General features: G+C 24.4%; 1 protein-coding gene across 1 annotated transcript in view; it reads right to left on the bottom strand.

Annotated features, from left to right (window-relative positions):
* side (motor axon guidance molcule sidestep) overlaps positions 1–7,639 on the bottom strand; it is a 458,315-nt gene extending 450,676 nt beyond the window's left edge. The window contains exons 1-2 of the mRNA XM_075367132.1: positions 7,323–7,639; positions 486–837 (exon numbers count right to left, since the gene is read on the bottom strand). Coding sequence (XP_075223247.1) covers positions 486–585 — 100 coding nt within the window. The 5' untranslated portion in view covers positions 586–837; positions 7,323–7,639. The remainder of the gene's footprint in view (positions 1–485; positions 838–7,322) is intronic.
* Between the last annotated feature and the right edge of the window lie 5,596 nt (positions 7,640–13,235).

The following is a 13,235-nucleotide window of genomic DNA, read 5'->3' as shown; positions in this document are numbered from 1 at the left end:
CGACCAAGCCACCAGTTTAATTTTTTAACTTTTCTTTTTAAAATTTTAAAGTTAAGTAATTATCATTTGAATATATCTCATAAAATATACCATGAATAATCTTCAATTAGCGTTCAGAGTTGTTTATTTTTTAATTAGGCTAGGTTTTGTTCTTTTTTAAAAAAAGTTGTTCTCAAATACTTTTGTTTTACTTTTTAGAAAAAAATAATCATTCTAATATTTGTAGGTTATTGTAAAATACATCCGTTCCGTTTTATTATTGTCTTAAGATTTTTTCAAAAAATAAAAATAAAAGAAAGTAAATGGAACAGAGCTATTCATAAAGAGGTTATAGAAACGGATCATTAGTATTCAGTGGAGTCGGTGACGGTATATGTATAAAACGACGGTGATGATTGTAATGAAAGTAGATGCATGAGTAAAAACTACGTACTACAAGAACGAAATATGAAATATTGTATTTTAAAGAAGTTTCTAGGACTTACGTTCTTTCTGGAAGTCTAATACGTCATCAGCCAGGGACTGTTGGAAGTCCCAAAGGATCCAGCTAAAGAAGTATACAACAAGAATGAAGCATGACGTCATGTTGTTGCATAACAAGGACTTCTCTTCTTTATTTCTTTTTATTCCTATCTTTATCCTTGTCCTTTTTGTATTCTAACTTATTATTCACTTCAAAACACTGCTTCCTGTTATTATTTAAAATATATAGTTTATATACAAAACTTTCAAAAGTTCCCCTTCAAATGAAGTTTATTCAAAATAATTAAACTTTTAATTGTATTGTGTCCATAATCCGATGCAATTTTCACTTCACTTCCGATGAATAGGTACGACCTTTATCAAATGTGTAAGAATACATTTCTATCATTTAATTTAGAAAAATTAACCGATTTAAATATTTAATTTTTACTAACTGCAAAATAAGGGTAATATGCATCACATATTACGATTAAATTTATTTTATTGTATTTAATAAAAAATATTAAATCCATTAAAACACAATGCAAGTAAAACAATTAAAAATTATTTAGTTAGAATAGTCATATGAAAATATAAAAAAAACAAAAATTTTGTGAGTAAATTAATTTTGAAGAGTATTATCCTGTAAATTTAAACTTAATTTAATTTGTTTTTAAATAGTTTGAATCTGATATTCATGAAAAAGAAAAATGTTTTAATTTTTTTTATAAATAAATAAATATGATTTACAAGAATACTGATTTTACAAAATTTTTAAATTTTAATTAATAAGGTACTAAAATGTTTTAACTTAATTCTTCACACAGGATAAATTTCTTATTATTTCTTTCATTATAGATATTTTATTAACTTTTAACCGATATCAGAAAATAATTTACTAAAAGTTGATATGCTGATTAAGTAGTCAATCGGCTACAAATTATAAAATTCTGCTTGTTTATTACTGTACAATTTTTATTAGTATTACTACTGTTATATGAATCAATGTGTAAGTTTTTAAGCAATTTTTTTTCACTGCCTTTCTTTACAGATAAAATTAACAATAAATAATAAAATCATTTTATAATTAAACGTAAATTATTTTGTAGGTTTTTATTATAATTTTTTTTTTTAATATATTCATGTATTTACCTTAAAATCGTTTTTTTATTTATATATATATTTTAGTAATTAATATGAACTATAATCACATTTAATTTTTATCTTATAATTATTATGTATTCTGTGATGCACCCTGATCAAATTCTAATCACGGTTTCCTTTGATCTATCCAAGCAAATGCTAAGGCAGTTCCTTTTTTTATACATAGAGCACACCTACCCGTTCCTGAAGATTCATATATTATATATTGATTAGAATAAAATGTTTTTTTTTATTTAGCCAAATATAATTAAAATATCTAAAAGAAAATCACAAATTTAATTATAAATATAATTTCAAATTTAACAGAATTTCTAATAAATGGAAGTCATTGGTGACAATATATACAAATCATTTGCTTTAATAAGAAGTCTGGATAAAAATAGTTTTTTTAGGCTGTAAATGAAATTAAGTTAAAAGGAAAAGGGTAGTAGTAATCAGTGTGGTAAAGGTTTAAATATAAAGAGAAAAAAGACTTTATATAAAAACGTGCGATAACAATTTTAGAGATTTATAACGAATCAGTTTACAGGAAGGGTAAGTTACCTTGATAGTACATTAACAATTCTCGTGATTATAATAAATCTGTGTGTAAGAATAACGATAATTGTAAGAGATTTGTAATCGCTTTTCTCAGTTGAAAAGTACAATGAAATTTATTTTTTAATTTTTTTGTGATACTAAAAAAATTTGATTAATTCCTAACGTTTGTACTATTCAATCTAAAATTGATAATTTTAGGTTGATTCAATCAAAATCAACCTAAAACTGATGGTTTTTCATTTTATTATCAAAATCAATCTGTTTGGTATAAAAAACTTCTTGTTTTGTTCCAGGGTTTATTCTCCACATTAACAAACAATTGCTATTGTTACCAAAACGACCAAAATTAAATATATTCAGTTGTAAATTAAAAAATAAACTTTTTTTATAATAAAAATAAATAATGTGAAATTACTAAGCATCATCCTGCAAAATAAATCTAAAGTTTTTCATGTTTAGCATTAAATCTTTTTCTTCCATTTTTGATTATCCATCTTAGTTTTTCTATCTTACCGACTGGAAAATCTATAAAATATTAAAATAATCAACTCAGTCTAATTTTCTATAATAGTATGTAAAGTTGTTACACGTGGTTTGTTTTTCTTGGGGATAAATTTATATTATACGTAAAATAAATAGCAAAACAAAGAAAGTTATTTTTTTATATGCATTGTAACACACTAATATGCATTATAATAATACTTTGATTAAATATAATCGTGTTAATCTGAAACTCGATTAATCAAATCACTTATGATCAGCACTTATGTATTTTATACGTTTTTCACTAAATTTGACGATAATTTTAATTTTATACATAATTTTTATTATTATTTTTTTTAATAATTATGTATTTTAATTGCTTAATAATACATAATTTAATTACTGAAAAAACGAATTTATAATCAAAGATATTTTACACTATTTTTATTTTTATACATAAAACATGTAAATTTAATAAACAATTTTTTTTATTTAATCGGATTATTTATCAATATCTTTCAAGGTAATATTAAAAAATTCTTATTAAATGCTTTAAAATTTAATTAAAAGTTTTATTCAGATTTCTTAATGGCTTGTAAATAATTACTTCATTATCAATTTTAATTGTTTTTTTACCTTCTATATAATCAAGAAAAACATATTAAAATAGTTCTTATTGTTTGTGGAATATATTTTCATAAATTTATATAACCTTTAAAATAAATAATTTAAAATCATTTTAGAATATATAAAAGAAAATTTCGTGAGTGATTCATAAGAAAAATCTACTGAAGATAAATTCATGAAAATTTGTATATCGCCACTTTCTTCTTACGGTGTAAATGCTAACTAAGAAAGGATTTTTTGAAATTCCAAGTTTAAAAAGTTAAATTGAATAACAATAAAAATTATAATTTTTTTCAATTTCTTGGTAATAAATGAAGATATCAACTTTATTTCTGGTGTATAATCTTCATGTTAATATCTAAAAATTAATTTCAATTTTTTTTTGGAAATTCCGAGTTTAAAGGGTTAAAGTGGATTTTTGAAAATTTTTTTAGACACGGATATTCTTTGAATTTTTCGGCAAAAAATAAAGATAGCAGCTTGATTATTGATGTATGTAATCGTCATTTGAATATCTAAAAACCAATTACTAGATTTTTTGAAATTCAACCTTGAAAGACGTGAAGAAAGCTTTTGAACAATGTTTACAAATGTTTCCCCCATTTTCAATCACACTAAACAATATATTCAGCAGATTTGGGCATTAATATATCTTCAAATAAATATCAGAAATAATTTTCGAGTTTTTATGAATTCCATTTTTTTAAGGGATGCAACTGTGTACGGCGTGGCGGCTTAATCAACACAGCCACTGCCACTGTTACTGTATGTGCGACGCAAATGGCTGCACCTGCCTTCGGTTACTTGACTAAAAACATAAATTTAAAAAAAATGGACCGCGACGGGAAACGCAAGTATCATACAGCACGGGTGAAGCCGCGACGGGGATGCTAGTATATATATATATATATATATAAGTTCATTAAAGTTATTATTTATATCAAAGAAATATTTTAACTTCTACTTTTTTTTTTCAACTGCGTTGAGTTAAAATTTTTTATACAAGTTATATAAGTTTTCTTAATTTAAATTATAGAAAAAGGTTTTATGCTGTTTCATTAATTTTATTTTTACTCAGGTTATTAATAATATTACTTTTTTTAATGAATTAAAGTTTTTTTTTGACATTCTTGGGAGACTCATTATTTTGATAGATTTTTTTAAATTACATATTGTACATTTTTTTATTTAATAATGTTTTTTTTAAATATACTAGCTTTATTACTTTTGATGGAGTGTATAATTAGTTAAAATTTAAAAAAATCATACATAGTCCAAATACAACCCAATTTACGTGTAAATTAATAAAGGAATTTGAAACTTAGATCATAAGTTACTTTCAGATGTATTTGATTAAAAATACACAATTTTCTCGTTTATTTTTAAATACAGTTAAAGTTTATTGTTCAATAATATTAATTTTGTCCGACTACTGAACGCAAAGAAGAAAATGTCTTTAGATGGAATATTTGCTTTTTTTCCCCTGTAACTTGGGAACAGATACATAGATTTTCATGAAATAAGTGTCAAACTATCAATTTCAATTAAAGTAGTTATCCTAATAGTTCAATTAAGTATCCTAGTAGTTCAGTTAAGCAGAAGGTTGTCCTAATTGTCAAAAATCATAGACCGGTTCCCATTTCTCATAGATCATTCAATTCAGACAACCTAATTAAGGCGGTACAAGTCACAGCATTAAAGCGGTATGTATTAACAGTATTTTCCACATTAAAAACCAAAAGATTTTTTAATTTATCAACTGAATATCCTTCATGAGGATTTAAAAAATGTATATATTATACTGATCAGTAATATTATTATGAAAAACAGTTGCATTTATATTCTGTATATAACCTATATATAATTTTAAATAATCCTGTAACATTAAGTTAAATATATATATATATATATATATATATATATATATATATATAATTTTGAAAGTCATATTTAATAAATATTAAATAATTTTAAAAAACAACAAAAATTTTAATTTTAAAAAGACAGATAAAAATTAAGCAAATAAACAGGGATTAAAAACAATATTACAAAAGTTAATAAATATTATTTTTTTATGAATAAGACATCTAAAGATATTGTATTTCGAATAATAAAGAAGATTTATAAGGCAATTCGAGAAATAAAAGGAAAATACGAATCAAATTTAAAAATATAATTCAACTTTTTTTATGTGACCCCTACGGCCATTTCTTGCCTAAAGAAACCCGCATCAAAAAACCATATAATTTTTTTAATAAAATGTTTACTCTTTTAAGATATAAAATGTATATTCTTCTTTGGAAAAACATTATACTTACTCATATATAAATCTAAATAATATTTATACTCTATATATTTTTTTCATTTTGAAATAAAGATTTAAAACTATTAAAAAATTCGAAAACTCGCAGTAAAAACAAATTAAAAATGTTTATTGCTTTTTAAAGAATTTCTAATTTTGTTTGCAACCGCCATGTAAAAAAAAAAATAAATAACCACAGATTAATTTCATGACTAATTCAAAAAATTAAAATTTATAGAATTGGAAATTATTATATCTTTATTATTATAATTGGTTCAGGATATTTTAAATCAGTTATATATCTTTTAAAAGTTAATTTTATTTTGTTTAGATTTTTCTTATTTAAAATATAGATAGGACTACAAAAATCGTATCCACATGGAAAAAATATTCTTAATAATATTGTAAAGGTGATAAAAATAAGTAAAGAGAAATCACAAATGGACATAAAGAAACTAATATCAATAATTTAAAAAAAAATTGTAAAAAAAAATCTAATTTATTTTTTCTTTTTAGAAATAATAAATAACTTCCCTGAAATACAATAGTATGTTTTTTCTTACTTTTCTTAAATTTTTCAAATATCAGAATAATATCAATAATAAGCAATGATGATTCCAAAAAAATCTAAAAATATTTTCAAATGATATACATAGAGAACGAATTTTTAAAAAAAAAAAAGATCGTCACGTTGTCTGGAAAAAATTGCAAGTATAACAGGACTTACAAAGGAATTTAAAAAAAGTAAAAATACGAGTATATATTTTTTTTTAAATCTTTTATATATGAAAAAAATATTAAAATATATTGATACAATAATTTAAAAGGATTGATCTTATTATCGGGTTTTTTTTTTATTTTATATCCTGCTCGTTATTTACTTTCTAAAATGATTTTTTTTTCATCAAAGTTTTACAACATACAAAGATTAGTTAATTACACGTTTATTTTTGTATTAAGTCACACAGCTGCAATATAAAAAATGTACAGTAATTAGATTACATTTCTTTTTTTAAACATCATTATTATTACTACTATTATATTTCTTAATTAGTTTTTAGATATTTTTACCACTTAATGATATTGTATTTTTAGTTAAATTAAATTTATTATTTTTTTTTTTTTAGGTGAAGTAATTTTGCTTAAATGAAAGCAGTTTTTTTTAGCTCACATTTGCGCTTTAAGATGTAGGTGAACCCAACAGATGCAAATATATTTTTTTATAATCTTCTATTATTAAAAATTAAAAAAAAAATTAATATTATTTTGACCAATTGACAAATTTTACAACTGTTAAACATCTTCTTTTTTTTTTTTAATTAATTATACTTTTCATAAGTCATTTAATTAATATTATTATTTTTTCTTTAACAAGATTATCAAAACTTTGAAAATCTCCTTTCCTTTTAAATATTATTAGTAAAAAAAGATACAAAAATAAAATTTTATGAATAGAATTTAATTATATCACTTTAATATTTTTATCATAATTTAGTTTCAATAAACTATGAGAGATATAATAAATTTGTTCGTATTTTATATTAAATTAAAATTTAATTTTAGATTTTGAAAATGAGAATGTTAAAAAAGGATTATATATTTAATATATGTATTTAAAAAAAGATAAATATTGGAACAAAAAAGAAAAGAATTGCCTTTTATAATTTTTAAGAGTGTTGTGTGTGTGCGCGTGGTTTTTTTTAAATAAACAACAGTTGTTACAAAAAGATTATGATTGATTTACCATTAATTTATGGTTGATTAAAAATATTCATTTATGTATTAGTGAACGTAGAGCTTTACATATGCACAAAAAAAAAACTTGCAATTGTACACCGCACTAATTTCTTTTAATACGTAATTATTACGTTAATAAAACTTATAGAAAAAAAAATACAAAAAAAAATCCCGATCTATTAAACACTTTTAATTATATCACAGCACTTTTATCGATAAAATGTTCTGAAACGTAAATACACCCGAGATACGTTACATCTCATTGGTTATAGCACTGACATCTACCTAGTCAGTGCCAATTAGTAGTACAACCCCACACACACATACACATGGCATGTCACACCGTTACTGGAGCTCCAAGGCCCTGATGGCCTGCCATGTGCGTGCATTCGTAAAAGAGAGGGGGAAGAGTATTCTGTTCTATAAATGAATACGAGGAGTGAGTCTTCTGTCCCATTACTTATTGGACCTCCTGCGTGTGTATTATATATTTGTGTATATGTATATTACGCATGTCTTAGTGTATCTGCGTGTCTTTTTTATTTTCATATATACTAATAGAAGGGTGGGAAATCTTTGGGGCATATAATAAATTAAAATATACAAGGAGTTCTCTCATATGTTTCGGTCTGAAATCTTTTGAAAAGAAAGTTATTTTTTTTAAACTAACTTCTTCCCCTCAACAAGAAAAGAATGTTGACATAAAATACTCTGTATCTTATTTTTATTATTTTTTTTATAAACACAATGAATTTAATATTATTAATCTTATATCAACAAAATATTTTATAACACTTACTCTAAAAAAAAAAAAAAAATTATTTTACGATGATATATTTTTATATTGTTATTATGAATGAATATAAATTAATTGTATATGATCATAAAAAAGAGGTTTCACGAGAGTTTCATTGATTTTTTTATATGTAGATATATATAAGCATAACCTTTCTTTTTAAATCACTCTGTTTCTTTTCCCTTTTTTTATAGAAGAAATATAAATTAAAATGTTCATTTTATGAGCATTGTTACTAACAACGAGTTTTATATATATATGTTATAGGTAGCACTTTTTTTAAATTGACCATTCATCCAAGGTTTTGATATCTAAATTAAGAAATAACATATCTAATTCGAAAAATAAATATATCTGTTTAAAATTTAAGCACATATATATAGTCAAATAATTTCTTTTATGCATGTGAATTATATATTACGTATAACTTTTTAATTTATTTGAAAAATAAAAATAAAGATTTAAAAAGAAAGAAAAAATCTGATAACGAAGTCATACTTTCCTGGCATTGGTTATTAATTCTTATGTAGTGCAAAAATAATGATACGTGGAAAAGTTCAAAAAATTTAAAAAATCGGTATTTTAATAATAATAGTAATAATGATGTTTAAAAAAGTCTGATGTGCACAACATATGACTTCCTTGTAAGCCTATTAAATTATGTATATACATTATTTTTAAATTAATAAAATTTTATTTTATTAATAACTTCTAATATTTTTTCATATATTTTTCTTTTTATTGTTATTATTGAATTCTTATTTATCGTAAAAGTTTTTTTTTTTTTTTTACAGAGGTTAATAATTATTAATAAATCAATATATTTAAATTTAAAAAAAAAATTTTAAATAAAAGGAAATGATGTCTGATTCGAACCGATGTCCCTTCCCAAATATTTCATTAATTAAACTTTTATTTGGTTATAACTCTGGAAAGAATGAAAATAAGTATCACTTATGATATATAGTTGAAAACCTCTCAATGAGAGCTTATTACTGCAGTTAAGAAAAAGTCAAAAATCAAAATTTGTTTGGATTTTGGGCTTTTTTGGACACTTTTGGTTCAGTCGATTGCAATAAAAAGGGGAGGTGCACAACTAGATGTTACAACAGTCCTAATGTCCAAAATTTCAACATCCTACAGCTAATCGTTTTTGAGTTGTACGAGATATATACGTACGTACAGACGTCAAACAGAACCTAGTCAAAATGGATTCAAGGATGGATGATCAAAATGGATATTTCCGTTGAAATCTGAAAACCGGAATTTTTAGCGATTACAATACGTCCTTTACTTCGTACAAGGAAGTAAAACGAAATACAATCAAATTACTGTAAAATTGATCGGCTCCCCCATCCCCAATATTGCTCCCAAAGTATGGTTTGGGCCACTTGCACTAGTACCATGATTAGGAAGACATAAAAAAATTTGGTAAAAAATATCCAATAATTAAATTTTTTTCTATTTTTGGGGAATTTTTTTTTAATTGTAAGATAAGCATGTACTGAGCTTAATATAAAGTAAGATTATGTTTTCAAATTTTTGAGAATATCGACCCCAAAGAAAGTACGAGTATCTACCTCACCCCGTGAACATATTGACCCCAAACCTTTACCAACAAATTGCCCATATACACGAGTCTTTATATGTCAAATTTCATCAAAATCGGTTTATCCGATTATTTAAAGAGCTAAATATACGGCTTCAATTTTAACATAGTCCGTCGAAATTCAAGTGATATTCAGTCCTACAAGTGACATTTTCTTTTTGTTCATCTCAGGACTGTATTCATAATGAATCTCTTACTTTCACAGAAATTAACCATGAATAGTACCTCTTTTACTTCAAATACTTTATGTACAGCCATATGAAAGACTAATAGAGAGTGAAAAACAACAGATCAATTTTAATTCTAAAAATATTTTTTTATAATCTTAATTTGTCAAATAAGATTGATTACATAAACTTTTTAAAATATTGATTTTACAATAAAACAGTAGTTGAACATTTTATTTTTAAAGGAATATTTTCGTCTTTTGAAATGAAAGGAAAACATACATGTAATAGGTTTCCCCAAATAAGCTTTTATTCCGCAGATGAAGAGTTTAGCCTTGGCTTGATGAATCAGCCAGAACTGAATTTCCCACTAATTTATGATTGGCTGTGTCCTTGTTATATACTGTGCCTCAAACAAGCTCTTCCTTAACTAAAATATTTTGCTGTCATCAGAACAAAATGAAGACGGTTGATTCATACATTCCTCAGAGAATACGCTGATATGCTGAGTCCTTATTAGAACTGGATTGGCAGCTGGGAATAATTATAGCATAAAATTCATACATTTAGCATTTAATGAGCCATACTAAATTTTAAATTATGATCTAGAATGCACAGCTAGATCTGAATAATCTGTACTTTATAGAGATGACAGCTAATGCATTCATAAAATTTGATTTATACCAAGAGCTGTGGTTGATTTCACTCAACTTAGTCAGGTAAATTATATTGTACAATCAGATTTAAAACAGTGGCAGGTGACTGTATAGAACCATATAGGGCTAGATGGAGGCTTCATTCATTCGCTATAATTTTTTTTTTTATAATACTTTATAAAACAAAACCTAATAATAAAAAAAATTATTCTAATAGATCATTTAAGGCACTGGGTGAAAATGATGCAGTACATTCAGAACCTTATAATTAACACCATCAGTCTCTTTACCACAGAACCTGCTTGTCTAATGAACATCATTAATTAAAGAAAAACCAAATCTGACTGATGATGCTTGTAGGTCAGGTGTTTTACATGTGTCACAGTTGTTAAGAGACTGGGACAAATAGCGGTAAAGCAACAAGTTGATGTACTTACTCCCTTTCATTGTGAAACAGTCCTTTATAAATACACTCTATCATTACTCATTAGGGAATTCATTTCTTACGTTATAATTAATCTTAAAAAATAAACTTACCCTTAATACTGATAGCATTACCATCACACCACCAGATGTTTTCTTTTTATTAAAAGTTATGTTTTAAATATTGATCTAATATTTTTATTATGTTTCATGTTATCACACACACACAGATTTATAATATACATAAATTCCAATAATAAAAACACGTGTTTTTTGCTTGAGAATTATTTTTAAATGAGTTGAAGGATAAAAAAACACAAAACTTCAACATCTTAATTTTAAGAACTATGTACTTTCTCTTCTGATAAGAAATGTTAGTATTATCTAAAATTTAAATTTATGAGAGTAGAGTGAAATATAATTTGTACAAGATCAGGTTGTTGTTGTTATTATAAGAATACAACATGAAAAAGATGAGGAAAAATAAATAAGAAAGAAAGAGTAATAAGAGTAAAATAAATTAAGAATAAATAATAAAATGGACAGAAAAGACGATAATGAGGATAAAGAAGTTATTGATTAAATATTAAGATAAAGAAACATCCATGAGAAATGGGAATTTTGTTTTATTTAGATACTAAGATTTTAAAGGATGGACAAACTAAAGCAGATTGGCCCAAGCAAGAATTCCATGAAGATAGAGGTTTGATGATATCAAAAAATTATTTATTTACTTATACAATAACAACAAATTAATAATTAGTGATATAAAATAATGAATTCTGTACCATGTGAAAAATGGCATGCCTGACTACTTAACTAGGACTCAAAATCAGAACTTCTGGATGAAAGGCACAGACACTCCATCAAAAAGATCTATGAATTACAAAGAGATTCTTAAAACTTTTTGTACAGCTTTATTGTAGTGGAAAAGGGTCAATAAGAAAAAAAGGAAAGAAAAGAAATATGAAATGTGTTTTTACGTAAGGATACTGAAAATAGGTGAGATTGATAAAATTAAAATAAAAAAGTGTTATGTTGAATAGAAGAGGAGAGAAATTTTGACAGAATCTAGTAAATAGATGAACTAAGTTTCGTGAATTATATATTAAGACAGATTTAACAAATTTGGCGATGAAAGAACTAATAGAAAGTAAAACCATTAAAGGAAGATAAAAATAGGAATATATGAAACAGGCAATTCTGGATACAAGATGTACACAAAATATGTTGAAATTAAAGGATTAACACAGTACGGAAAGAAATGGAGAAAAGCATCACACTGATCAAATGACTAATGACTCTGGAAATAATTTTTTTTTAATTTATTGTAATAATTTTGGGTGAAATTACTCTGAGAAATTATTTTATACTATTTAAAAAAAAACAGCTAATATTTTTAATTCAACAATAAACTGATTTATTCAATAATGTACAGAAGGGTTTAATCGTTAATTATTTTCTATTTTAGAAGCTCATAAGAATGTAACGCTGTAAATGATATCCGTAGCGTTACAAACATAGCGTGCATATTAAACACGTTACAGATACGGTTGTTTGGTAATACTAACATGTTAAAGTCTGTGCCTTGGTATTTTAGTATCCTTTAAACTCATTTCAACATCTTTTATCATTTATATTAAAATGAAACAGAAATTGTTCCATAAAAACTTTTAACAGTTAGACCACAAAAGTTATTAAGAAACAAAATCTTATGATGTGTATATCCAATAATCAAAAGGATGTGGAATCACTTACACATGAGTAAGTAATCAAACAAACTTATATTCGATTATATACATATATTTACTCAATATACACATGTAATTATTATATTTACTCACTACACATATAATCTACTTACTTAATTTAGTGAAATCAAGTTTTATATTGTCCATATTTCCTCTGTACTAATTATTCAAACGAAAAAACAAAGTTCAGCAATCCACCACAGTACAGAATCAAACAAGAGCTCTCATCTTATTTTTTCATTTTTATTATTGTCCCTTATGTATCAGTAGCGCTTTCAAGGAATTCCTCATCATCAGTTGATTAAAGTAAAAATTTCAAAATTAAAATACAAAAGTTATTACATATATAAAATGTGTGTAGTCAAATAATTAAACATTTTTAAACATCTTTGTGGCTACCCACTAAATACAGAAATCCCGAGTACAGTGCTGTATTTAGTGGCTAGTCACGAAGACACGAAGATGTTTAAAAAATTCTAATTATTTGACTACACATATTAAGTAAATTTCATAAGAAA

This window comes from Lycorma delicatula, chromosome 5, assembly GCF_047948215.1.
Source record: "Lycorma delicatula isolate Av1 chromosome 5, ASM4794821v1, whole genome shotgun sequence".
Lineage (NCBI taxonomy): Eukaryota > Metazoa > Arthropoda > Insecta > Hemiptera > Fulgoridae > Lycorma > Lycorma delicatula.
This window is presented reverse-complemented; position numbering and strand designations above follow the sequence as displayed.